A 27,620-nucleotide genomic window follows, 5' to 3' on the forward strand; every position below is an offset into this window, starting at 1 on the left:
TGAGGTGCTAGGAGAGCTGATAACATCTCACACTGGTCAAATGAATTCAAAACTCCAACAAAAAGCTGAGATCCAGTAGTATGAAATAAAAGTGAATCAGGGAGTCCTGGAGGAGGAGGACTGCAGGCTAGCATGACAGTGCTGCTGAAAGCTAACAGCTGACAACATGTAGTTTTCACACCTCCTTTTGATAGGAAGTTAGTCAGATCAGAATGGGGACCATTCAGCTCAGCTGAAGTGCATCAAAGACCAAAGACACACAAAGAGCAAACTTACACTTTGGTTGAACATGTCTGTCTCATGCCGCAGCTGTGTATACTGGCAGAGATGCTGCCGAATCATCTCCACCCTTTCAACTTCTAGTCTCTCAAGCTCCTAAAGAGGAGGAAAATAAGTACACTTTTTTTTGGAAGCCGAGCTTAAAGGCCCAAAGAAAGGATAATATACAAAAGTTTGCCCATCGGTGCACTACAACCCCATGGTCATGCTTTGGAGTTGAACTCTGTGCTTGCACATTGCTCCAAATAGCAAAGAAGCAGAGACAGCAAGCAAAAGAATTCACTTCATCCCAATACAAAGGACAGGAAAAAAAGGTTGAAACCTTTCCAAAACTGAGACCTCTCAGGGAGAGATAGGAGGCATTGTCTTTAGGGACAGTGCAAGCAAGAGGGAATCTGTTTCCGGCAAAAAGCTTTGCATGCTGTGTTGCTAACACCAGAAGATGGAGAAGCAGGTGACAGTGCTGGGATGTATGACTCAAATGGCCTGACTATTTTCTAGTCTAACCAGACCCCTAAAAGAACAGTTTTATCTGTTCACCAGATGATAGGCTGGGACAAGTCTCCACATTGCTTAGCTGGCAGTGAGAGAAGCCCAGCAACATTTCTGTTGTAAAGGGAGGTAGTTTCTAAAGGAAGGTAGTTTCTAACTTTCCTTCTGAATTTTTCTGTTCCCTCTCCTCCAGGAGGGCCAGTTAGGGCTGTGGAAGGGCAGCATGTCTCCTGGATTCTGATGCTGCTTCTGAGTTTTATACCGATGTATATCAAGACATAATTTTACATGATCCTTAGCTTGCATTTCCCAACAAACAAACCTACTGAGCAGCCTCCAGGCCATGGCTTCCATCTAAAGCTAGGGAACAAAGTTTTAGATTCTCCAGGAACAAACACTGCATAAAAAGAGGGGTGGCCAGTAGGGAGAGGGAGGTGATTGTCCACCTCTATTTTGTCCTTTGAGATCTCATCTGCAGTTCTGCATCCAGGCCTGGGGCCCCCAGCACAGGAAGGATGTGGAGCTCTTGGAGCAGGTCCAGAGGAGGGCCACTAAGACGATCAGAGGGCTGGAGAAGCTCTCCTATGAGGAAAGGTTGAGGGAGTTGGAGTTTTTTAGCACGGAAGACTCCAGGGAGATCTCACTGTGGCCTTCCAGTATTTGAAGTGACCTTACAAGCAGAAGGGTGACTGACTTTTGAGACAATCTGATAGTGAAAGAACAAGGGTCAGCTGCTTTATACTGAAGGGTAGGAGATTGAGGTTAGATGTTAGGAAGATATTTTTTATTCAGAGGGTGGCAAGGTGCAAGCACAGGCTGCCCCAAGTGGTTGTGGGTGCTCTATCTCCAGAGGCATTCAGGCTGGACTGGCCAGGATCCTGGGCAGTTTGATCTGCTGGATGGCAACCCTGTCCATGGCAGGAGGGCTGGAACAAGATGACTTTTAAGGTCCCCTCCAAACCAGGGAATTCTGTTATTCTGTGATTAAATAGGCAAATTACATGTGGCCATATTTCTAACACCTATCAATGAGAAAACACCTGTGCAGGTGAGAGGAGGATTGGATCCCTTATGGGCAGGAAGAACCAATTTTCTCTTTCCTGTTCTGCTTTTGGGAAGATATCCACCACCTAATTTCCATGCATCTATCATTTATTAATGTAGCGCAGATTAAATATTGCACTGACACACATCTAAATGCTGTGCAATGTACTATTCTGCTTCTTTATGAGGAGTTTGATGCTTTGTGTTTGTCCAGTGAGAAAACTACTAGCAAAAGATGCATTTATTTCCCAATTTTGAAAATAACTGGCTATTGTCTGGAAAGTTTCTAAGGAACAACATCAGAGAAAGAAGCCCTCGTGCTGAAGTACATATATTTCAAGGAACACTGCACATCAGAGCTAGAAGAGTATTTTACCATTTTGGTGGCTAACCCTGAAGGTATGTGCCCTTCGGGTGAACACTGTAAGCTATGTTCATCTTCAGAGAAGTAGAGCAACAGGAAATTAAAATCTGTCTCTTCTAAGCTGGCAATACTCCTGAAAAAATTATAAAATCATGGGAAACAAAAATTCACTAATGTTTCGTGTATAAATGTTGTGTGCCTTTTCATTTGCTCCTTAGTCATTCCCCATCCTTCCTGGGGAAAATTTCAGCATTCTGGCTTCTAAGAAGCTCTGAACTGGTTTTGAGTCTTCTGCAAAGAAACAATTATATCTGCATTCTCCAAATGATTTTTCTTAGAAATGAGAACGCAATATACCAGTGGAGGTGATTTATCATCTAATTCTCCCAGTGCTTTTTCCTGCAACTAGTTCAAGCTATTACAACCTGGCAGTGTTATAAGCTTAAGATGGTACACAGAATTCCAACATACCAGAGTGGTAGTCACCATTTCCTCAAACCACTTGGACTGGGCTTGATTGTAAAGATCCACACAACGCATCAGGTCATCTCCTGAAAAGTTCAGGACAGCAGCATATTAGTTCTTCGTGGCCAAGATTATGAAGCTTGGAAGGAAACTGTTTCAAATATGCATCCCAAAGGTTTGAAGTTCAGTCCTAGCAGAACTGAACACAGTTGCTGCACGGTATTTATTTGATACAATAAAAACAATTTCAATGCAATGCATGCAATTGATGTTTTGTATAAGATCAGGTGTTGGGGGTGAGGAACAATGAAGTGGAATTAGAAAATTTTTAAAGGAAAATATGAACACTATGTAATATTTTACAAAATAACCTTAACTGTAAAAGATAGTTACTAGTTAAATTAAAGCTAGTCACAGTCAGAAAACTGTATCAGAAAAACAAAATAGTTAAAATCGAAAATTAATACTAATGAGTCATAGAGCTATAAAATGGTAACCCTGTAGCTAAGACTGCATTCTAGCATGGGCTTAAAAAAGGAGAGCATCAGGCTCTAGGTGCCTAAGAGCCAGTGAAGCTTTTTTTGAAGCAAACTGAACCTAGCACAGTTATCTTTTTTCCTGAAGATGCACAATTCCACTCTGGGCTTCCTTTCTTGTTCAGGGCAGTACCACAATAAGGTATAATTATTGCAGTGTTTCTCCATTGCAGAACTCTGCTCTGATACAGAAGGTAATGAAGATAGAAAATCTGTCACTCTCAGAGATTCCTGCTTTCTGGCTACTAATTCTCTTTCTTAGTTATGTTTTCACAAATGGTTTAATGACTTGGGCAAGAGTTGAAATTCTTACTGTTCTTTTAGGTGCAAAGAGATTTTTATACACAAACCAGGGCGGAATAAAGAATCGAGAACAGGATTATATAGATCAACCAAGTGTCAAAGAAGTTAATGCATCTAACAAATCTTGCACAGACTCAGAATTTAGGGAGGCAACCAAAGTCTATTAAAAAACAAAAACAAACAAAAAAGACACTGAAATTCAGGACTTAAAGGCTATGCTTTCAGGAAAACTGTGTGTGCTCCAGGAGATTCCCTAGGTGTCAGACTCTGGATATTCTTCACCTACCTGGGTGAACCTGAGACACTACACAGCCAGGAACATGAAAGTCACAAAGCACATGATATGGGAAGTAAGAAAGCAACATCACTTGTTAGTAACTGGTGGCACTATAGAAAGTGTGTAGTTTTAAGGAGCATCTGAAAGTCTCAAGTCATACCATCCACTTGCAGCTGGCCTAAGTTTGAAGCTAGATCAGTAACACTGTATGTACCCCAAGCACTTCAGCTGGGCTGCTGCATAGCCATATATATGGGATAGGGCAAGTCCTCCCACTTCCATGCACTTCAACAGTGGCACAAAGTCCAGTAAAGTGATGGGGGAACTCAAGCCAAACTACTGGTTACTCCTCTTTGACCTTCAGCTCTCCCTTGTTTGTTCAATAAACAATTAGTGAATAACTACTACAAACAATTTCTGATGACCAAAGCAAACAAAGAGGTTGTGAATTTGCAGGTGAACAGACAAATAACATTCACCAAAAAGCCTCCTGTCACCAAAAAAGCATCTGTTTCTCATCAAATGGTTGTCTGTATACACAAACTGCAAATGTCTCTTACTAGTGTCCTCAAGATCCAGACAAGCTGAGAAAGTTCAGAGTTTTAGAACTGTAAAGGACCACTCTATCACAGGACAGACTGTGAAGTGATGAACTATGGAAACTCCAGTTAAAATGCATCTGTAGTAATGTTACTAACAGTGCTGCATACGTCAGCTTTACAAGTCTCAAGAAAGACGGTTCCTAATGAATCCCATGAAAGTGATTTGAGTCTGTAAAAAGCATGCAGAAATAACATCAAGTTAAGTTTTGTCTTCATTACAATGTAACACACACTACTATATCCTCAGTATGCCTTGAGCAGAAAACATTTTAATTGCTGAGTTAACAGAAAAAGACAGAAAGTTCACTATCAAGGAAAGAGGTAGGCAGTGCAGCAAGCACCCAAACAGCTGTAGGTAACTGTGATTTAGTAAATAACCAAGGAAGGAACTACAATTTAAGGAAGAAACATCCATGGCTGAGCAAAGACCTGTAACTACCTTTGATAGGAACTTCAGAAAAGCAAAAAATTCAAACACTGTCCTCCAAGCAACTGTGTAAGTAGAATCAGTTCTACAGGCTTTAATCTTGCAATTACTTGTGGTCTTTAGAAAAAGAGTAAAAGGTAAGACTGCACTTAGTTTGAGCTGTAAACAGCACTGTTTCAGCCAGAAACTGAGAAAAAAAAATCATATAGTGTGGGTGGGTCATGCTGCCTTCATCACTCACATGTGATGTGTAGAGAGGAAGTCTGCAGTAAGCTCCTCTGAGATCTCCAGGGGCTAAAAACACTTTGGTAGAGTATTTGAGCATACCTGAAAAAGTGTGAATTTGCAGATCCATAATCACACCAAGGAAAGCCCCGGACTCCTTGCTGCTCTAGATGCCCTAGCTGATAGGTGGAATCAGGCTCCTTCTTTCTTGTTCTTCCTCTGGACCCATAAAACTTGCCTTCCTGGTTGCACAGTAACACAGCTTCAACAGGAGTTGAAGTTGAAGCAGAGTAATCTTACCCCAGAACACCCATAGTTTGCTTACACTTCTTTGTGGTTGGGGAGCTGTGTGTTTACATCTCTGATCTCAGAGAGCCTAAACCATATATCTGCTGCGTTCTGTGCAAGCACCAGCCTGCTGCATGACTGGCAGTGGTCTTGTGCTAGCAGACTTTTCAGCTGAACTAAGTACAATCTGAGTTACAGGCATATTTTGAAAACCTTAAGGAACTTAAAAACAGAGGGCTCAGATAGGAGACAAGCATTTTGTTAGCATGACCAACATCAAAGCACAACATAAGTGTTTCTGTCTGAAAACTAAAGCATGTAAGCAGGCAAACTACACTGACTAAAAGTGGACACGAATCACATTTCAAAGATCCTTCAGTCTATGACAAATTTCTTTTAACTCCTAAAGTTTCACAAACACTGTCATCTTAACACAACTTTACAAAACACAAGTACAATTCTACAAAACACTCTCCATTTAGTTCAGTTAGCAAAATTATCAATCATTTCCTGATGTCATATTAGAAAAAACTGGCTTTATTTTTTTTTCTTTGAGAAGAATTATCCGCTTCCAGGGTTCACTGAAGGAGATCTGGACTAGATGACCTTTAATGGTCCCTTCCAACTCAAATGATTCTAAGATTCAGTTAGATTTCATTGCTGCAGTGTTATAAAAGCAAGAAACACGCAGATGGATGGATGGGCAGTTATATCCCAGTTATCCATGCCACAATATCCCATCTGGTTCCCACCGCTGCACTTACCTCCCACTGGCTCACAACTGAAGGTACTCACCTGCCTGAGTAGACTTTCGCCTTGCCTTTTTAATTTCTTCTTCTGTCTTGTTGCTGAGCTTCACCTCCAGCTGCTGTGTTTTCATTTCCAGATCCTTCTGTCTCTCTGTCAAAGCCTTCCGGGCCTTGGAGTAATTAAAGATCATATTTTTTACATGAAAAGAGCTTCCAGCTGCTTTCAGCCACTTTTTCATACATGTGTCAGTAAGAAGCCAGGGATTCTGCATAAAGCTGGGTTCTAACTAGCATTCAAGTTCCTAGGACATCGTAATAGTGTTCAAGGAAGGGTCCTACCACCATACAGAATTTTTCACTGACAAAACTGCAAAATCATCTGGACTCTCAGGTCTACCTGCCTTACTGTACCAAAGACATCATCAGACTGTAACGTTCCTTATAACTTTCTCACTCCTTCTGGAACAAAAAGGAGCTGAAGCTTCTTTCAAATCTCTTAACCAGATACCTCTTAAGAATGCTTTTTTCAGTACAAATCGAAGAATTTCAACTACATTATAGAATTTATTTTCAACTACTTTCTAATTTCAATATACATTTATCAGCAACTTTAACAATAGGAAATTTTACACTTATTTAGAAAAACTAATTCAGGTCACTGACAACAGCAGTTCATAACATAGAAATCAAAAACCTGAGACCTATTTACAACTTATTAGTTAAATTCCCTTAAACTTCTGTAAGGTTTTAAGACTTCATTTATCAGTATGATTACTTAAACTATACAGGCAAATCAGCAAATTGTCTGAACAAATAATCAGAAATACCAATGTAAGTCGTCTCCTACTTTGCTGAAGTTACCTAAATACATAAGGAAAACTTGTTCTGCTCCAACTGTTCCACCTGTTACAAAATAGGTCATACTCTTATCTCTCAGGTTAGAGTGCCAAAAACTAAATTTGGACTATTAGATTTGTTATTGCCTTGCAGTTTTCCCACATCACACCTGAGAGTAACTTATGTTCTCAAAAAGCACTGCCTGAATTTTTTATTTCAGTGTTAAAGATAGTAGGCTTAGGCTTAGTTTGGAAGGTCACAAGAGGGAGCTGCAGGAAAGCAATGTGGTGAGAAGTGATGTGCTTAATACAGCAAACTGCAGATGCCGCTTTTTTTTTTTTCTTTACCATTCTTTAGTCTACTTCTTCTGATTCATCTTTTTCAACACCCCTTCTTAAGACTGCAAAGAAAAGTGCTTTCTCTGAATATATACACTCTAATAATCTTGTCCACCTGCCACAATTTTGCCATTGAGCAAACTTTCTCAAATGCACTCTGATCATTAACGAAGTCCACACAACCTCCTGGGTTAACTGAGTTATGTATTTTCCTTTCCAGCTCATACCCAAGAGAATGCTGAGTGAGGATATGGCAACAAAGAACAACACAACTTGGCAGCTGAGCCTACTTCCCAACAGCTACTCACAAGGGAGCTCTTTTCATAGGCAAAGCTTTATAATCATGACCTCAGCTACCTACTGGATGCATATGTTAAAACAGCACCTGAAACGAGGGTGCTGCTTTTTGCAGCAACACAGAAAATTGGTACTAAGAGAGTGTTAACAAACTGCTGTGCCAAGTTTGAGATAACTTTCTTGGCCATCTGCTTCCTTTATATAAGAGGATACTGAAGTGAATGAGTCTTTGGCCTTTGCTGTTATAATGCAGTGTCTCTTAGATTTTGAGGGAAATACATTTGACTTCTGGATGCACATGAGCTAAGAGTGTTTCTATCAAATGCATCAGAAATAAGTTATCCCAAACTGGAAAAGAAAAGATACAAAAAAAATCTAGCTCAGCAGTAACACAGGAGCACTGGCTGCAGTTCCCAGCTTTCCAAAGTTCAGCTAAGCACCAAACCACACCTGGAGCCCAATAAAGCATAACCAATAGCAGAAAGTACTCAGCAGAAATATCTGTGGCTAATAGAACAGAAACTTTTCAAGGGGCAGTTCTTGTGTTCCAGACAGCAACATCTCAAACTCTCCAGTTTGTTCTCCACTCCCACCTTTTCAACTGCTGCATAGCGGCTGGCCAGTTGCTTCCTTAAGTCTGCAATATGGTGGTCACACTTCTTCATGTCCTTCTTAAAGTTCTCTCTGAAGTTGAGCAGGGGCTTCTCTACTTCGCTCTGAAGCTGATTAAAAAAAAGGGAAAATGGTATTAATGAAGAATGAATTCCTGGCTTTTCTACTGATCAGAGATCAAGACAGAGTAAGCAATACAAACACTGCAGACACAGGCAGTATTATACTGCAACATTTCTCTTGCCCAAGTTAGCCCTGAGTGATGCTACTACAAACATCACTTCCTCATAGGACAGTTCTGCTAAGGGAATATTCACTGAGGGAAGTAGAAAGGCATACATTTTGTCTTCCTATTTCTCTTTTAAATAAAACTTCAGGCAATAATTATAGAACTAATTGCACTGCTCCAATTCTGACCTAACTGATACAATCTACCACCCAAAAGAACACAACTAAGTTGCTAAACCTGCAACTGCAGTGAAGGGACTGAACACACCAAGGTTATGTGTCTGTATGCACTGGGAAAAGGGCCCATTTTATTTATTTCTGCTAGATGTAAGGGAGCCTAAGGAGAAGTAAGTCTTCAAATAATGCTAAGAAAACCACTGTGAAATGGACTCAGGAAAGAACCACTAAGACCACATGTGTGATTGCAAGTACTTACCTCTTACAGTCCAGACTTTACAGTCAGTAATAATTCTGACAGATATCCCATTGCTCTGTAACTTTCTCATATATATATATATATATATGAAAGACATTTCACCTTCCCAGAAGCAACCCATTACTTGTTTTCTACTGTTCTTACAGTGCATGTTCTGGGCTCTGCTTAGTCCTCCGTCACCTCTCATGGCCCACAGCGGAGTGATATTAAACAGTCCTTAAAACCAAGTATTATTTTTTTTTTCCTTTCCTGTAGAACCATTATTAATGGAAAAAGACACTTCATTTGAGTTCAATACAGCCTTTTGACAGAGAGATGCTACAGAGATAGGCCACACAGCACTTCCTAGTGAAGTTAATATAGCTGAAGTTGATAAGGCAGCTGGAGAATAGTACCAAGATGATCTAATATTGCCTACAACTGCTTGAAAGTCAGGGAGCCAAATTCTTCATAGGACCAGGCAATATCACAACAGATAATGACCACAAATTCTATCTTTGGAATGTTCAGATAGAATATATTTTTAAAAAAGTATTACAAGAATTGTAGTGGAAAAATGTTATAGGCTAAACAGAGAGGTTGTGAAATTTCTATCCTTGTGCAAGATTTTGCCAGACAAAGACGTAGCTGACTTAATCCACTGCAGATAATAATCTTGCTCCCAGTGGGAATTTGGACTAGAAAACTCCAGACAGTATTTTTATGACCCTCTAGTCATGATGACCCCAGATAAGCTAATAAAGATCTGTTCAGAGCTTTGTGGTCCAGCACAGTACTAAAAGTTCAGTACCTGAGGTACAAATGTATATCGGTGTCAGTAGCATTTCCACTGCTCAATGAAAATATGAACTGTCACAGAGAGAAGTTCTGCATGGCTTCAATGGCAACTGAAGATGCAGCATATTATAACTGATAGAGATGTCTGCATGCAACTGAGTTTGAATTTGCTGAACAGTCAGAGAGCCCTTCAGATCCCTCCATCAATAAATGAGTTAACCTGAGCAAACAATTCAAGACAAGTCCATCATCCTAGGTAAGAAAGACAGAAATCTGACTCATCTGGAATTAAACAGAAGAAATTTCAGTGGTAATGGTCCTTGACCAACAGAAAGTTAAGGTATTTATTATATGTATTTAATAATGAGGTCGGAAAAATTTGAGATCTCCAAAACAATGGGAAATCATCAAGAGGCTCAAAATGCAAGCAAGTCAACTTTCTCCATTTTTGTATGCTGGACATTAGAGAAGACTTTTCAGTGACAACAGTTATCTGATCTATCAGCACTATTTCCAGAATGGCTGGTAAAATACTATCACAACCAGATCAGTCCACCATTACTTAAACTACAGTACATGCATATCTTCTCTTCCAGAGCAGAACTCACTTCTGGAGTTCAGTGAGAGATAATCAGCTGGAGAAGTGCTTCAATCCCATGACAGCCTTCATGTGTGCATGTATCTACAGTTGCCATTCCAGTCTCTACACATATCACTAATGCAATAACACGACACTTTCTGAATTCCCCAAGAGCACTGTCACCATCTCCAGTGTATCTGCAATCCCTTCTCATGTAACAGCACTGTGAAGTATCTGCATTGTCAGGTTTACTTTTCATTACTCTTGGTGTGCCCTGCATTGTGCCAGCATTGTTGGATTTTGTTTATCAATGAGAAATGCAATTACCACTTCTAAGAATTTTTTTTCCTGAACATAACAGCAATAATCAGTATCTTAAAAAATTCCCTGTTAATAAAAGAAAGCTGAACTTAGGAAAAAGCAGGTTAAGGATCAGTGTTGAGTTCAGAGGATGCTACAGGAGCTTCTGTGCAGGATTTAAGGAGCAGTAAAACAATAAAAGAGTCCTATTCACTGCTTGACTACGTTTACATGTCACTCAGGGTGCACTTCCTCACATTGGAGATCAATTTGGGAGACCAATAGGGAGCAAAAAGCATTTCACTAATTACAACCTTGAAGTAGAAGTTTGAAGCAGAGCAGTGGGTTACCAGGGCAGCAGCTGGTTGCCTGAGTAACCTCTGCATAATCACTTACTGCAGAGCTACAATTTTCTTCTTTCAGAACATAGCCACTGTACTTAGATATTTGCATCTATATTGAACTCGATCACCCACAGACGTTAACACAATTTAACAGGATGCAAGCATATATCAAACACATCTGGTGGGAAAAAACAGATCTGTACAAATAAATTGTACAGACAATAATTTGTACAAGAAGTCTCCTTGGGCATCACTTGAGAGAAGATCTGAGTTATACAAAGTAATACAATGTAAGTTCCCAGTGCCCTTTTCAGAAAGGCTAACAATATGAACTAGTCCTGGTTCTCTTCCTTGCAGGCAGGTATAGGTTCTTAGTGAGAAACCAAGTAGTATTATTTTTGTTTCTTCCTCTAGAGAAGTAATCTGTACAAGCTGGAGTTAACTGATCAACTAGAGGGCAAAGATTTTTGCAACAGGGAAAACAAACTATTTACCTTAGAAGAAAATTTGAGATGAACCTCTGCTTCATCAGCAAGACTCTTCTTCAGCTGAGCCCAAGCCTCTCCCAGTGTGCTGAAAAAACATGGCATAGCAATGATCAGTGCAGTTTTCTGAACATCCTTACATCAAGATTCATCAGGCAGATTCATATGAAATGAAAAAGACTTGTAACAAACCATGCTCTGCAAAATCATGGAACAGTGACAGCAGAAATCTGCAAAGACAACTGGTCTCTGTGACCAAGGAATAATTAATCACATTTGCACTGTATGTGGCAGTTCTCTGAAAAAACTGTTCATGATCACCTCCAGTTGCAGAGATTCCACAGTGCCCTTAAGACAGATACTCTTCTATCTTATCCTTATAGTTTTAAGCACATATTTATCCAACTTTTTTTTTTCTTTTTTACAATTAAAATAGATCTTCAGAAGTGCATTTTTTCCTTTACCACTTCTGCATTAAACACTAGAGTCAGTGAGCAAATTATTCTCTGTGCAGAAGTCATTAAGTATTTGAAAAATGTCAGGTCCTTTCTCTCACCTTCTTTTTCTTTCAGACAAGCTATTTTCCAGACAATATAACTTTAGGTACAATCCTCTATACCACGGGCGTCCAACCTTCTGGTTTGCCTGGGCCACCATGAGTGAAGATTGTCTTTGCCACATACAAAATATATAGCATAGTTACTGTATATAAGTAACTAATTCTTTTGATATTTTTCATTAAAACATAAAAAAGAAGGCAACAGAACTAAAAAAACAGTAGGATATTTGACCTTGCTTTTGTGAGCCTAATGCATCAGTCTGGTTTGATGGAAGTGGCTGAAATCTTAATGAGTTCTGAAGATGCCTATCGAAGATTTTTCTTTAATCTAATTTTACTCTTCCTGAAAACAGCTGTTCACAAATGCATGCACTGCCAAAAGACTGTATGAGGGGAGATTTAGATTGGATATAAGGAGAAAGGTTGTTTATAACAAGTGTGGTGAGGTGCTGGCAGAGGTTGCCCAGAGATGTGGTGGATGCCCAGTCCTTGGAGACATTCAAGGTTAGGCAGGACCAGACTTTGAGCACCTGATCGAGCTGTAGGTGTCTCTGTTCATTGCAGGAGAGTTGGACTAGACGACACCTAAAGGTCCTTTCCAACTCTAGTGATTCTATGGTTTTCTACGATTTTACAGAAGTGATGATATGAACATGGTGTGATTGTGAAGTAAGAGATATCTTTCTCTGGGAAGACAGATCTTATATAGTCCAACAAAGAGTCATGATCAAATCTGACATGTAAGCAATGCTGCAATTTTTTTGCTGTTCATATGATTGTGAACAGTCATTAGCCAATGTATGAAAATGTATGAAATGTTTTTTCTTAACTTCAGCTTGCTGTAACTTAAGTTTCATTTTGACCGTTGTCATGTTTTGAAATGTAGTACAGAAAAGTTGATTTCCATCATGAAGACATGAGTTTAGAAAGCTGAATCTGTGAGCCGTTCTTCACCTTCAAGTTTCAGCACAAGTTCTCCTTCTGATTTCATAACTGATTTGGTTTCATTTTACAAATGATAAAATCCTTTTCACCTCAACAGTGCCACCTTCCTTCAGAAGAGGAAATGATGACCTCACAATCGGCACCTGCACTTCTAAGGAATTCCTGAGATTGGTAATGACTCAGTCCACTGAACTCCACGAAATTCACAGCTTTCATGATAATGTAAAGTGTACAACACATGGGTCTCAATCAGACTGTGTGTGTGTGGCAGGCCCCAGAGGTGGGTTAGCCCTGTACTGTGCCCTCCGTTGCACAGAGTTCCAATGTCACCTACTGTCTGTGCTTGAGCTACTGACTAATGAAAAATATTGCTAAAAATTACATGATAATGCTAAAAATTCATGATCTTATGAGGCTGCATGACTATCTGCCCAGGGTTGCATGGGGCCCACAGGTTGGACATGCCTTCACTAGACCCTCTCCAATAGCCTAGATTCCTATGTGTCATAACAAAAGCTACATCATCTTCCAGTTGCTAAACTGGTCGCAGACTATCTTGTATAAGACACTCTTTCTTCTGCAGACCTCAATACAACTGCTTTTTTAGTCAACAGCATGAAGTTGTTGATGAATAAGCTTGTGATTCACTATAAACAGATCCTTCTCCCACAAACTGTTATGTAACTGTATCCTTCACATCCTTGTGGAAGCATAAAACCTGGTACTTTTTCCTTACTGAAATGAATTTCAATTTTTTTTCAGCTCATTCCTCTAGTTTACCAAAATCACTCTGAAATGCAGTCTTTTCTACAAATTTTACATGTCAGCCTCATCTCTGATTTCAATAAACGCATTCTTTTTTCAATCACAGATTATTAATGAATATACTGGGGAAAAAAATGCAACTAGATTTGAAAAAAGGTTTGTGGACTCTCAGTCCATGGCTACTCACATAGGTAAGTGGTAAGTATGATTTCTTATCATAGTATCATAGTCTCGTGCGGGTTGGAAGGGACCTTAGAGATCACTGAGTCCAACCCCTGGGATTCGAGCCTCGTGTTTAGCAGAGCAGCACTTCTACCACTTGCACCACAGGGGGGATTCGAACCGGGGCCCCGGTGTTGCAAAGCGACATTCCTACCACTGCGCCACCGGGGCACACTTATCTAGTTTTGAACATCATCCTTTTGCCCATTTTTCTTGCCTGTCTACAAGAATCTCCCATTGTCAAAAGCTACACTGAATTAACGGCTGTGATGCTGATTCCTTCTTCCACATGGTCTGTTTTTCTCATACTGGAGGGATTTGAGTTGTTTGACATCATTGTTTCTGTATTCATCCACAATAATTGCTCATCACTTTGTTTTCCACTAAGTGCTTCTAAAAGCTTGACTGCTTGTTCCATCACTTTCTCAAGGTTATATAAAGCTGACTGATCTACAATTTCACAGCTCCTTCTCTCTCTCCCCCACCTCCTTTTCAAAGACTTACCCATTCCTAGTAGCATTAAAAATTCCCCATCATCTGTAATTTAAAATAACAGTCTGTAAACTCCTAACAGTGCTGCAATGAGTTGAGCCCTCTCAAGCACGGTGGGAAAATAATAATATTTACATATACATACATATATATATATATATATATATATATATATATATATATGTACAAAAACAAGTGATGCTTAACATACTCGCACACCATTTGTGGACCAATGTCCAGCCAGCCCCCAGGCACTAGCTGACTTCCCCTATTCAACCCCCCACAGTTTTATAGTGTTCACATGATGTCATTTGGTCAGTTTAGGCCAGCTGTCCTGTTTCTATCTTTTCTCAGCTCCTTGTGCCCCCTAGGCCTACCACTGGCAAGACATTGAGAAAATCTGCCAAAAACTAAAACACTGCTGTTGTCAACACTGTTTTTCTCCTGAAGCAAGAGCACAACATAATATCAGACTCTATGAAGAAAATCAACTCTGTCCCAGCTGAAACCTGGATTTAAGATGCTTAGAAAATTAATTAACAAAAGGCTCACCTCTTGTCTATTAGAAGCAGAGTTTCTATTAGAAGTGTCAGAGCTAGGGTGAGGACAGTCATTTGGTCATAGTGATTGGACAAGGAAGGGCAGTTTTAAACTAGGAGAGTAGAAACTGAAATCAGATATTAGGAAGAAATTCTTTACTATGAGGGTGGTGAGGCAATGGCACAGGCTGCCCAGAGAGGTGTGGGTGCCCCATCCTGGGACATATTCAAGGCCAGGCAGCTTGACCTAGTGGGTGACAACCAGCCCAAGCTGGAGCTCAGTAGGCTGTAAGGTCCCTTGCAACCTAAGTCATACTGTGATTTCCAGCCTCAAATTTCAGTGCTTAGGTGGTTTGCATTGGAATAGACAGCTAATTATTTTTAAGCCTTCAGGAATTCTATAAATTCACTATTACTAAAGAATTGTAGTTTAGTCAAAGTATATTGCTTATTATCTTCTTGATAATTTTTGATGTGTTGCTGCTGTGGTTTGTTATGCAGTCTTTGTTAAGGCAGAAAGCACTGGTGTCAGGGACATCCCAATGCCAGGAAAATGAACAGCTGTGCTCCGCAGCAAGGCCTCTTTGATCCCCCCCTTTCCAGCAGTGAATATGCTTTCAGCAGCATATTTATTCTATACATTGCTCCATATTCAAAGTAATTTAGTATGCATACATGCTAATCCCTAGGGGATGTAGTGCTCGTCCCAACAAGGATAGCATTAAACACATCATTAGAAATGCAAGGTTTTATATAGGTATTGCTAAAAATTTACCACAAATACCTTCAAAATAAAAACATTCCACACCAATTCTGTCTTTCCCAGTACTCTCAAAATGCTAAGCTAAATAAACCTCTAGTGAATGGAAGAGCTCAGGAAGAATGCCTGTATCTGTGTGGGAGGAACGACTTTAACATTAAAAATTCTTGCCTACTGCTAAAGTCAGAGAGACAAACTTACCCTTCTTCCTGAGCAGCCAAGGAATTCTGAGACAGTTTGGACAGGTTCTTAGCATATTCCTCCTCAATCTTTATCCTAAACATACACATAGAGAAAATAGAAAGACAGCAGTAAATCAGCATTAACCCAGAAACCCACACACATAGTTTAAGGAAAATCTCTGTATTAAAAGGGATCTTGCCACAGGATTCTTCCTTCCAATCTTCAGTGGTTGGCACCAGTTTCAAGATCTTTCTCTCCCTTCCATATGCTAAAATGCAGTAGCAAGAACACAGATACATGCAGGAGAGCAGGAAGTTAGAAAAAACTACAGTTCTGGTGTACAAATAACAAGGACAAAGTGTTTCCATGGTACAACATGAACTGTCTGCAAAGCTGAGCTCACTCAAAACATATATGGCTCAAGGAGCTGTTAAACATGAAGTCACACATCTTTAAAACAAAGATAAGGAAGAGTTTAGAAAAATAACCAACAGCAAGTGAAAAAGATCAACTCCATCTGACTAAAGAGGAGGAAATCAAGTGGAGACATGTTATCAAGTATCCAGTACATAAATGGCTTCTCCATGTTTGCCATGGTACCTGAATCTGGGTTGCTGGATTGCAGCTTTACTAGTGACATCAAATGCTTCCTAATTGCTGTTACAAATGACAAAGTTCATGAATACGTGGCAGAGGCTTCTGCAACCCATGTGCAGGAGGGCAGCTCACCTACGCATCCAGTGCTGAAGCAGGATCCTAGTACCTTGCCTACATTCACCTGGCAGCACCATTTCAGTAACAGCTGAACTTGCCAGCATTGGTGGGGAGGAAGAGTGTTGGCACAGGATAGCTGTAGAAATGGCCGCAGGAGAAGAAACATTAAGCAAGGTGGTGGGGGTAAGTTCTTACAAGGAGGGGAGGAACAGCTAGCTAGTGGTTCAGAGGTGACATGAATGATGCTTGAAGCTAAACTCCAGCTCTACTGATTATTTTCTCCTAGCCAAACATTTGCGAAGTTCTCCTGACTATGGAGGACAACTGCTTTGCCGATTTTCAATCAAGTTTGCTCAGATTAGCACCTCTGACAAAGAGAAGTGTGCCACCCAATTGAAGCAGCTCCTGATTCTGTGCTGAGCTATACACAGAAGAAAAGTAAGACAGAAGGTGGGATATTTCTGGCATACCAGTTTGCAGTAGCTAGCTGAATACACACTGCCATGTGTGATGCATTCAAGATAAAAGGGTCCTTCTGACTAGCTAAGATATGCCTAATATTCTGGGCTGGTGAAAATACGGTGTAGATGTTACTTTGAGATGCAGCTGGCTGAGATCAAGGTGATACCCAGCTTTTTGCAGCAGAACAGCAGAGCGCAACTACCAACCTCACCCAGCACAGTGAGTTCTCTTTCCCTCCATTCTCTGAGTACAAAACCAGCCAGCTCAATGCCAATTCTACAAGAACACTACTCAGATATCACCTCTGCCACAAAGAGGTGTCAGTTTACAGGTCTGGTCAATAATCAAGTTGCTGACTGTCCACACCTTGGTCCCCATCTGTAGGTCACTGGTCTGACCTCAGAACCAGCAGAAAAAGCCAGGGTGACCAGCAGCACCATGCTAATTCAGCCTCAACACCTCTTGTCTTCCCTTACCCACACCACGATCTGCAAGCACTATTCTCACATCAATTTAGAACATATGACAAAAGAAAGCATACTTATATGGATAATTTTGCATCAAATCATAAAATGATTTGGATTGGAAAAGCCCTTAAAAGACCACCAGATCAAGCAACTGGGTCTAGTGAGAGGTGTTCCTGCCAGGGGGATGGAACTTGTACTATCCGATCCAGCCTGGCTCTAAACACTTCTGAGGATGAGGCATCCAGTTTCACTTGTGCCACTGCCTCACCATCTTCTGTAAAGAATTTCTTTCTAATATCTCATCTAAATCCACCCCTTTGTAGTTCAAAGCCATTATCCCCTGTACTATTGCTATACTCCCTGATGAAGAGTCCCTCTCCAGCTTTTGTGTAGGCCCACTTTAAGTGTTGGAAGGATTCACAGGAATGACCTAGTTTCCACATCAGTTGATCTGTGAGCCTGGTTCCCAGCAGCACAGTTCTAGCCAGCAACTCACGTTCACTCCACCCCACCAACATAATTTCCTTTGTGCCAGGAATAAAAAAATCCTCTTACAACGTGCCAGAGAATATCTGCAAGCAAGATGAATGGCATCCAGCTCCTGCTAAATGTCTACTGTCTAAGAAATTCTTCCCACGGAGTCTGGAAAGGACAACAGATCAGAACTGAGAAAAGTAAAGCCTGCAGAAGTTCCACCAATCTCACTTGGGGCAGAGAGGGAAGTACCTTCTGAATCTCCAAACTTTGTACTGAAACACGAGTGAGTTATAGCCTACAACAAGCATACCAACTACCCAAAATGTATTTAATACTCCTCCCAAGCACAACAAACAATTCATTTGTATGAAAAAGGAAAGTGTAATTGTACAGTCAAACTAAATGCAGGACTGAAGTCTCAGGATACAAACAAATATATAATTAGGAATTAGACACTACTAAGAAGGCAAGGGGAAAGAGCATGTTACTGGAGTCAGAAGTTCTTTAAGACAGAATTGGCCCCCACTCCAACCTTTGGCAAAAAGACCTTAAAGACATTAGGTTCAGTGGAAGAAAACAGCAAGACAAAGGTATACCTCAAAAATGAGAAAAAAATTGTTTCCTGGCCTTGCCCAATTTGCCTACCCTGCAAATACTCATCTGTGATTATCTTGAAACACCAACACACCAGATATACAAGAGTCCTTAGATCAGTCTGACAACCTCCAGGAAATCACAGACTGATTTGCAATTATTTCAGCTTCACACAGATAAAAAATTTCTTGTTTCCACTAACTTGTTTGAAAACAAAATATTTCACTCCCTGGGTAGTGAGAAGCATCAGTTTCTGAGCACATTTTATGTGTACTGTCTTAATTTTTATTTGTTCTAGTTGCTCTTCGGATGTTTATTTCCTATTCTGTCTTTTTCTTTTTCTTTTTTTTTTTTTTTTTAAAGTACATTGTGTGTACACATTCAAATAGTTAAGAGTTCCAGTCATGGCATCCTATAACAGATAAAGAAAATCTAGTGAGCTACAACAGGAGGTAAAGATGATCTGATGTGACCATCATGTAGGGAAAAATGAAATAGATCATGACAACACAGAGAACACAGGGAAGAGGTGACAGAGGACACCTGACAGACACCTAAACAACTGTCACTTGTGTGAAGACAGTGGCTAGGAGTCTTTTTACACTATCACTTGAGATTAAAAATTATCAGACAACAGAATTACTTTCTGTGGCACATAAGTGCACTGCAGAAGTCTCTGCTGTAAAACACTACCACTGTCGAAAAAGCAGAGAGATTTGTAAGGATTAGACAAACAGTGGAAATTAGTTTTACAAATACCTGCTGAACAAGGCAAACCTCATGCCAACTCTGGTTTTGGTAATCCCTACACAGAAGCTGGAAGGATAAAGGCTCTGACGGTCTTCTCCTAAGCCCTGAATGCTGGTATGCTGAGAGTGAAGTTTCTAGGCTACAAAGACCTGTAACAGAGTGTACAGCCATTACCCTTCTTATGTTTCATTTCTTGTAGTTAAATAATCTGAAATAAAGACTTCCCTGAAGGCCTGAGCTCTCACCTCCTTTTCAGCCATTCTCCTCTGTATGGGAAACCGCTGATCACAGCCTGATCCTCTGATTAACCACCTGAGGCAAGCAATGAGTCAGTTGCAGGAGAAGGTGAAGGTAATACAACTGTGCTACCAGAAGGGGTGGAGCTTGGCTCGACCTCTCCCAAATCTCACTTAAGGACTGACTGCCACTAAGGCAGAATCTCTTTCTGTGGAGGTTGTTCCTTTGTGGAGTTTACTCTGAACCTTCAACATTGGTGAGTATTTTCTATTTATCATAGATTATTTTTCGATCATGATAATCTTTCATACAAAACATCTGTTTAACTTCTGTATAACTCTCTATCAACTGTATAATTGTATAACTGTACATTTGGTGAGCCAGGCAGGCCAAACAGACATAATGTCTTTTTTGTAGGGTATTTATAAATGGTTTGGGGGCAGAACATCACCCCTTAGACAAAATGATTCCTGGGCAGATCCCAGGATTTATGAGTTCTCTCTATTATCAGCTGTCCGCTACAGTTGAAAAGTGGGGTCCCCTGTGAGTTATGGGGAATATTTCCCCATTCCTCATGACAGAATATTTTCAAGGATAAGGATAATTTGATTACAAAAGAATGGCAATTAGCTGCCTCTACAGTGGCACAGCCTTAAATCAGGCAGAAATCAGAGAAATGAATCAATCAGAGAAATGAAAATCAATTACTGAAAGATCGTATTGAAAAGTTAGAACAAGAACTTAGCATATTAACAGGGAAAAGACCATCCTTACATTCCCCAATGGCCCATGTCCATAATACTTCAATGAATAACAACCATATCTCTGAAACAATGGACCTGGTTGAACAAGAAAATAAAATCACTAAAACCAATTTAGAAGAGCCACTGAAGACCGCCTCCTTGGAACTCCATCCTATCATAATCCATAAAACAAAAAGAATTCTAGACCAGCAGGGGTGCCTCCTGATCAATGGCTCCCTCCCCAAACACATTTTCGTATCGCTGCCTGACCATACACAGCAACAGAACTAATGGATCTGGTACAACGGTATCAACAGAAACCTGGAGAGAGTGTACTGACCTGTCAACTGCACTTATGGAATTCAGGGGTGGGTAAAAGATCTGACCCATCTTCCTAAGAGGGGGGTGGCCGAAGCACAAACAGTGGCATGATCTGTCACCTCTCTCAGCCAGAGAAGTAGTCTGTCTTCATCACCACTGAAAGAATTACAGAAGATCCTAGGCCCAGAGATGCACCATAGTTATGCAGCAAAAGAAACATTGGTTGCTCCACCAGAAAAGACTCCTGTTCAGAAAGGAAAATATCCTATTCCTAAGATGCGTTGTACAAAGATGGATCCAGCAAGGGCAACCTGAGCAAGTGGAGAGAGATAGCATATCATCCCTCCACTGAGACAATCCGGTTTGATGAGGGGGATGGTCAGAGCTGCCAATGGGCAGAATTGTGAGCCGAGTGGATGGTTATAACCAAGGAACCCGGTGATGGTATCCTGAACATTGGGCTGTGTACTGGGGGCTCACTCTTTGGATTTCACAGTGGGCCACCCAGGAATGAACTATACACACCCAACCAATCTGGGGTAAAGACATGTGGTTAGACATATGGAATGCAGTTAAACACAGGACTGTAGGTGTCTACCATGTCACTGGTCATCAACCCCTACAATCACCGGGAAATGATGAAGCCAACGCACTGGCCTGTGTTTGATGAGATTGAGAATTCAGTCTGAGAACATCACCTGTTGGTTACACCAGAAACTACGGCATGCTGGACATAATGCGGGCAGCTGTTAAAGCATGGGGGCTGCCCGTACAATTATCTGACATTACCCAGGTATGCCAAGACTGCGATGCTTGCTCTAAGATGAGACTGAGATCGTTGACTGAAACAACAGCCCACATTGCTAGAGGATACAGTCCTCTCCAACAACAGCAGGTTGATTACATCAGGCCCCTGCTTCAGTCTGAGGGGGCAAGATATGCCCTGACCTGTGTCAATACTGTAAATGGGCTACTGTAGGCCTATCTAGTGCCAAAAGCACATCAGGTTTTTACCATCAAGGCACTTACTAAACTGATGTCTGCCTACGGGACACCTCAAGTTATTGGAAGTGACTAAGGGACCCATTTTATTGGTGCAATGATACAGCGCTGGGCAGAAGAAAACAACATCAAATAGCAATTCCACCTGCCATATAATCCAACAGGGGCAGGCCTCACAGAACATTATAACGTTATTCTCAAGGCTGCCCTGAAGACAGACTCCCAGCCTCTGCAGGGGTAGACAAAGAGACTCTATGAAACCCTGCGGGACCTGAACAAAAGACCTCAAGAAGACAGACTTAGTGCTCTGAAAATGCTACAGATAATATGGGCCTCCCTGCTTAGGATCGAAATTACGGGCACTGATAATCAGGTAAGACCCCAGATTGGTAATGAAAATAATCTTCTGCTCCCTGCCCCTGAAAATTTACACAGAATAAAATGGCCTTGGAAAGTGCAGGTAGGACCCAAGTGGTGTGGCCTACTTGCACCTTGGGGAAGATTGTTCAAAGTGGGAGGCTTGGTAGTCCCTCCAGCAATAGGTACATGGACTACAGATATTGCGGTCAACACTCCAATCTTCATTGCTAAAGTGACCCCTATCATATGCCCATGGCAGATCAAGTCGCCTCCTTTGATGCCTGATATAGTTATACAGCCATAGATATCTGGCCAAAGGGTGTGGTATTGGTGGCCAGGGCATGACCTGGTACAACCTGAAGCATTGACCTAGGATAGAAATACAGCCTGCATCTTGCACTGGAGGGCAGACCTTTCCTTCCTGGTACCTTTGACATATCTGCATTACTCCCCCTGAGTCTCCAGGACCATCGGAAGGAACAAAATATCCTTAAAGCATTCCAGTGTTGCTGCCATGTCATGTGCAACACCTAGTAATGACCTGTATGGGACTGATGAAACACAGATGGACATGCACCTCATGATTGCATGCCTCCAGTAACACCAATCAAGCGCTAGCCCACAGAAGAACATGAACCTTCACCAGTCATCGCTCAAATTGTGTCTGCATACATTGCAATGGGAAACTGTATAAGCATCGCGATGTGTCAGATCTCTGTAATACGAGAAAGCTCACCTAATCTTTGGTTCACGCTGTGAAGGGGTGTAACGTATGGAAAACTGTTGATCACAGCCTGATCCTCTGATTTAACCACCTGAAGCAAGCAATGAGTCACCTGCGGGAGCACAGGTGAAGGTAATTCAGCTGTGCTACCGGAAGGGGTGGAGCTTGGCTCGACCTCTCCCGGATCTCATTTAAGGACTGACTGCCAAGGCAGGATCTCTTTCTCTGGAGATTGCTCCTTTGTGGAGTTTACTGCAAACCTTCAACATCAGCGAGCATTTTTCATTTATCATAGATTATCGTTCTATCATAATAATCGTTCATATTAATAATCTTTCATATGAAACATCTGTTTAACCTCTGTTTACCTACTGGCTGTATAATTGTTAAACTGTACATCCTCCTTTGCCATATGCAGCAATCCTGAATCGTTTGTTCTAAACATTAGAAAAATATACTCAGCTTTTTGTAGCTCCTCTCTAGACCCTTTCCAAATTCGATACAAAACCTTCTTTGTTGCCAGAACACAGTGAATCTTTTCCGTCTTTTCTTCCACAACATGCCTACTTCTTCCAATAAAGGAAACAAGTAACTTCTCCAGTAGTGGAACAAACATGCCTTTTCCCAGCATCAAAACTGGTCTCTCCTTACTCCAGCCCAGCCTACCTGCATTTCATGCCCAGTCTGCCTTTCTCTTCAATTCTGCATTGTTTTGTTTCTGTTAAATTTCCATTTTACACTGTTTTATTCAGAGTGCCTTCCCCGGCCATTTCCATCATGATTCTGCTTGCTTTCTTTCCATCTTCTAGCTTAGCATGTCCATATCTCAATTTTATTTTTCCTTTGCCAGCTGTTATTTTTCTCTGCCCGCTTCCACAGCTCATACTTATTCATGGATCATACAGGCAACTGTCTCTAAGACTATCTTACACCAAAGACAACAGGAACCAAATATGGATGCCAGGCACACTGTACCTCCTACATCAGGCTGTCTTCATTGACTATGATGTACTTTGTATAGTTGCCATACCCCTATTTACTGCTGCTGCCATACCTCTCTGTTATTAAAAAAAGCTAAGACGGAGGAATTACCTACACGTTTTGCTCACTCAAACTACTCCACAAACTTCAGTGTCTGCATCTGCTTCTTGCCTTGTTCATTGCTTCCACAGCAATGAACCATCAGTACAACAATGCTGTGACTGTAGAAGTGGAGCAGGAAGACAACATCAGCTCAGCAGGAAGCCCAAACAGAGAGGCAATAACTAAGGATAGCAGCTCCTTCAACTGCCTCCAAGACAGAACACGCATAAACACAATCTGACCTTCCCTTGAGATTAATTATTTGTTCCCTATGAGCTGTTCTCATGTTCTGACAGTCATCCTCAAGATGACTTATACTGTTTTGGACACATGACAAGAAATTTCAAATGATGGTAACATTACTCATAACTAATGTCACACCATCTCTAATACCTGATTGAACTGTGTATCTACCAATGGTGTGGTTGGTGCTCAGTTCACTTACCATGTTAGTAGAGCAATGGACAATTAATACTGTTCTGGCGTTTTCTGCTATTAATATCTGTCTTTATGATTTCAGGTCCGCTCTAAATATCTGTGTGTATAATTTAGCTCCATTCACAGCCTGAATTCCAAGTAATGTTTTTATACAGCTTCTAGTAAGTTGTGCCTATGTTGTTCCATGCCAACATTAGTAGAATGATTTGGGTTGGAAGTGACCTTAATGATGCTCTTGTTCTATCACCCATACCACAGGGACAATTCCCACTAGACCAGGTTGTGCAAAGTCCCATCCAACCTAGCTTTGAACACTTTGAGGGATGAGGCATCCTGCTTCACTGCCTTCTCATGCTCACAGTAAAGAATTTCTTCCTAATACCTAATTTCAAACTACCCTCATGTAGTTTAAAACCACCACTTCTTGTCCTAACACTATACCCTTTGGCAAAGAGTCCATCTGCAGCTTTCCTATGCAAGAAGGCCCCATTTAAATACTAGAAGGCTGCTACAAGATCTCCCTGAACCCTCTTATTTTCTAAGCTAAATAGCCCTAACTCTCTCAGACTGACTTTATAGGAAAAGTGCACCAAATCTCTGATCATCTTCATGGCCTCCTCTGGACCCACCCCAACACACCAATGTTGTCCTTACGCTGGCTGCCCCAGAGCTAATACAGTACTGAAAGCAGGGTCTCATGAAAGCACATTAGAAAAGATGAATATCTTCCCTCAACCTGCTAGCCACACTTCTTTCAATGCACCCCATAATACAGTTGGCTTTCTGGGCTGAAAGCACACTCTGCCAGCTTCTGTTGAGTTTTTCCACCATCCAGCAACCCTAAGCCCCTCCCAGGACTGCTCTTTATCCACTCATTGTCCAGCCTATACTTGTGCTTGGGACTACCCCGTGCCAGGTGCATGACCCTGCACTTGGCCTTGTGGAGCTTCAGGAGGTTCACACGGACCCTCAAGCCCATCAAGGTCTCTCTAGTAGCAGCCCTTCCCTCCAGGATGTCGACTGTACCACTCATCACTGGCAAACTTGCTGAGGGTGCTGTCACTGACAAAAATGTTAAATAGCACTCTTGATACCAACCCCTGAAGAAACACAAGCTGTCACTAGTGCTTTTATATTTTTCAGGAAAAAAAAAACCAAACACCTTTCTAAACATCTGTGTTTTTCCCATATCCTATGTTTTTCCCTTACCTCTGCAACTTAAAACTTCCGGATTCCCTCCATCTAAATGGGCATACTGGGCAGTATGAGTGAGATAGCTGAGACATTAGTGATAGCTGTAGAAAACTGGAGAATGTGGACAGGTATTAGGGAAGTATTTAATGCACTTCAAGTATTAGTAGCATATCTTTTACACAGTTTAAATTCTGTGATTTATGTGCATGGAATGCTCATACATGAAAAACAAAAAATACAGGCCAGAACAGTTAATTTGATAGCAAAGTGCCGATTACCTTTCTCGAACGAACTCTGCCATTTCTTTCTGCATTTGTTTCCCTTTAAGTTGCTTTTGAAGCAGAATTTCAAATCCTGACACCGTATTGTTCCCTTGTGAATCCTTCTTATCAGCCTGAAATGAAAAAGGAATTTCAACCAAATGATATAGGGGAATCAAAGGCAGACACACAGCTCCCAGCAGCAGACTCCAAGGAGTCTGACCACACTGAAGAAGTTTTTGAAGAGCATGTTGCAGAAAGCATCTCCTGTAACAAATCTGTTCATCACACCCCCACCTCAACCGTTCTTAAGGGTTCTTAAACACTCTTATTCCCTCTCATTTCTCCCTTAAAAAAGAAGTTGTGTGGTTGTCTTCAGCTAGCAAAAGACTGCTGGGGCAGTATTGCCTTTCCATTTGCTCTCAGCCTTTCACACATGCTAAATCCCCAGGACTGGCTCTGGCAATCATGATCCCTAACAACACCCTACAAAGAAAAAAATGGACCCTGGGGCCAGCACAATGGAATTGCTGCAGGAAAGGAGAAGACTATGCTGCAGTCTTTAATAATCTGTAATAGACTGTAAAATTCTGCACACAAAAAAATATACAGTCAGTCCATAAAGCAGGGCAAAACAGCAACTTGTTCGGTAGCTTAATGCAGTCTATCCCATCTTCCATTTATTCTTCCTACGTGATCCCTTTAATCCCCTCCCTCACTGACTTCAAATTTACTGCAAGGACCAACACTGCGTCCTCTTTTCTATTCCATTTCTGCTTTTCTATATTTCAGAATTTAATTTCCCACTCACTTCTAACATGTCCAGAGAACACTCCAAAATGACTACAGCTTTTGCTGTCACAAATGCCACAAATAATCAAAGAGTGAGACTTTACAATGAATGTATGGCCATTAACAACAGGCAGCAGCACGTTACAAGCCTGAGACTGGAGGAATGTAGTGCATCGAAGAAGCCAGATCACAGATTATAAGGCTGAATAAGAAGAAACGGGAGGATAAACACTTGCAGAAGAAAGGTAACTTTCAGTCAAGTTCCACCCAAGGAAAGATGTGAACTAAACCAAGCAGTAATCAAATGTAAATGGAAAGAAACAACTGGGGTGGTGTCTTCTGAAAGGCAAATAAAAAATATGCCCATAAGTATTTTATTGTTTAGTGGGATCAGAGGCCTAGAAGAAATTGAATAAATGCTATTATTTTGGTAACGTGACCGTTGGAAAACATGATACAGTACTTTAGCAAGTTACTGCCATTAATCATAATCGGCTGCATGTGCCTCACACAACACAGGGCACTCTGAAGGGGAAGTGCTGCAGCAGCTAGAACTGCACACTTTATAGTGAAACTCTTTTTTTTTTTCTTTTTTTTTTTAAACCCCTCATAAAATCATAGAATCATTTGAGTTGGGTCCCTTAAATGTCATCTAGTGCAACTTCCCTACAATAAGCATGGACATCCTCAGCTACATCAGGTTGCTCAGAACCTGGTCCAGCCTAAGCTTGAAAATCTCCAAAGACTGCTCTCTGGACAACCTGTGCCAACGCCTCACCATCCTTGTAAAAACTTCCTTTCCTTACAAACAACCTAAATCTCCCCTCTTTTAGTTTGAAACAATTTCCCCTTGTCCTATCACCACAGACCCTGCTTTCTTATCTCTTTAGATACTGACAGGCTGCTCTCAGGTCTCCCCAGACCTTCTCCAGGCTGCACAGCCCCAGTTCTCTCAGCCTGTCCTCACAGGGGATGTGTTCCATCTCTTGGATCATTTTTGTGGCCCTCCTCTGGACATGCTCCAACAGTTCCACATCTCTCCTGTACTGAGGACTCCACATCTGGATGCCGTGCTCCAGGTGAGATCTCACAGCGCAGAGCAAAGGGGCAGGATCACCTCCCTTGACTCACAAGCCACACTGATTCTAATGCAGCACAGGATACAGTTTGCTTTCTGGGCTGTGAGGGCACATTGTTGGCTCATATCCAACTTGCCACTTTCAACAACTGGTAATCAGAAACATGTGAAATT

The 27,620-nt window shown here is 41.2% G+C and overlaps 1 protein-coding gene across 7 annotated transcripts in view; it reads right to left on the reverse strand.

Moving 5' to 3' along the window:
- GAS7 (growth arrest specific 7) overlaps positions 1 to 27,620 on the reverse strand; it is a 106,408-nt gene that overhangs the window by 8,357 nt on the left and 70,431 nt on the right. For 5 of the 7 annotated variants that reach the window (XM_015879888.2, XM_015879887.3, XM_085522670.1 and 2 more), the window contains 7 exons: positions 25,595 to 25,710; positions 15,769 to 15,843; positions 11,295 to 11,373; positions 8,117 to 8,245; positions 6,098 to 6,221; positions 2,651 to 2,730; positions 277 to 375 (listed from right to left, as the gene is read on the reverse strand). In XM_015879888.2, the coding sequence (XP_015735374.1) occupies positions 277 to 375; positions 2,651 to 2,730; positions 6,098 to 6,221; positions 8,117 to 8,245; positions 11,295 to 11,373; positions 15,769 to 15,843; positions 25,595 to 25,710 (702 nt within the window). Of the gene's footprint in view, positions 1 to 276; positions 1,354 to 2,650; positions 2,731 to 5,116; positions 5,257 to 6,097; positions 6,222 to 8,116; positions 8,246 to 11,294; positions 11,374 to 15,768; positions 15,844 to 25,594; positions 25,711 to 27,620 lie in introns of those variants that run through there. The other 2 variants (XR_014936695.1, XM_085522667.1) reach the window with 2 other exon arrangements.

Source organism: Coturnix japonica, chromosome 23 (genome assembly GCF_054131305.1).
Source record: "Coturnix japonica strain WE chromosome 23, WE-NBRP24, whole genome shotgun sequence".
Taxonomy (NCBI): domain Eukaryota; kingdom Metazoa; phylum Chordata; class Aves; order Galliformes; family Phasianidae; genus Coturnix; species Coturnix japonica.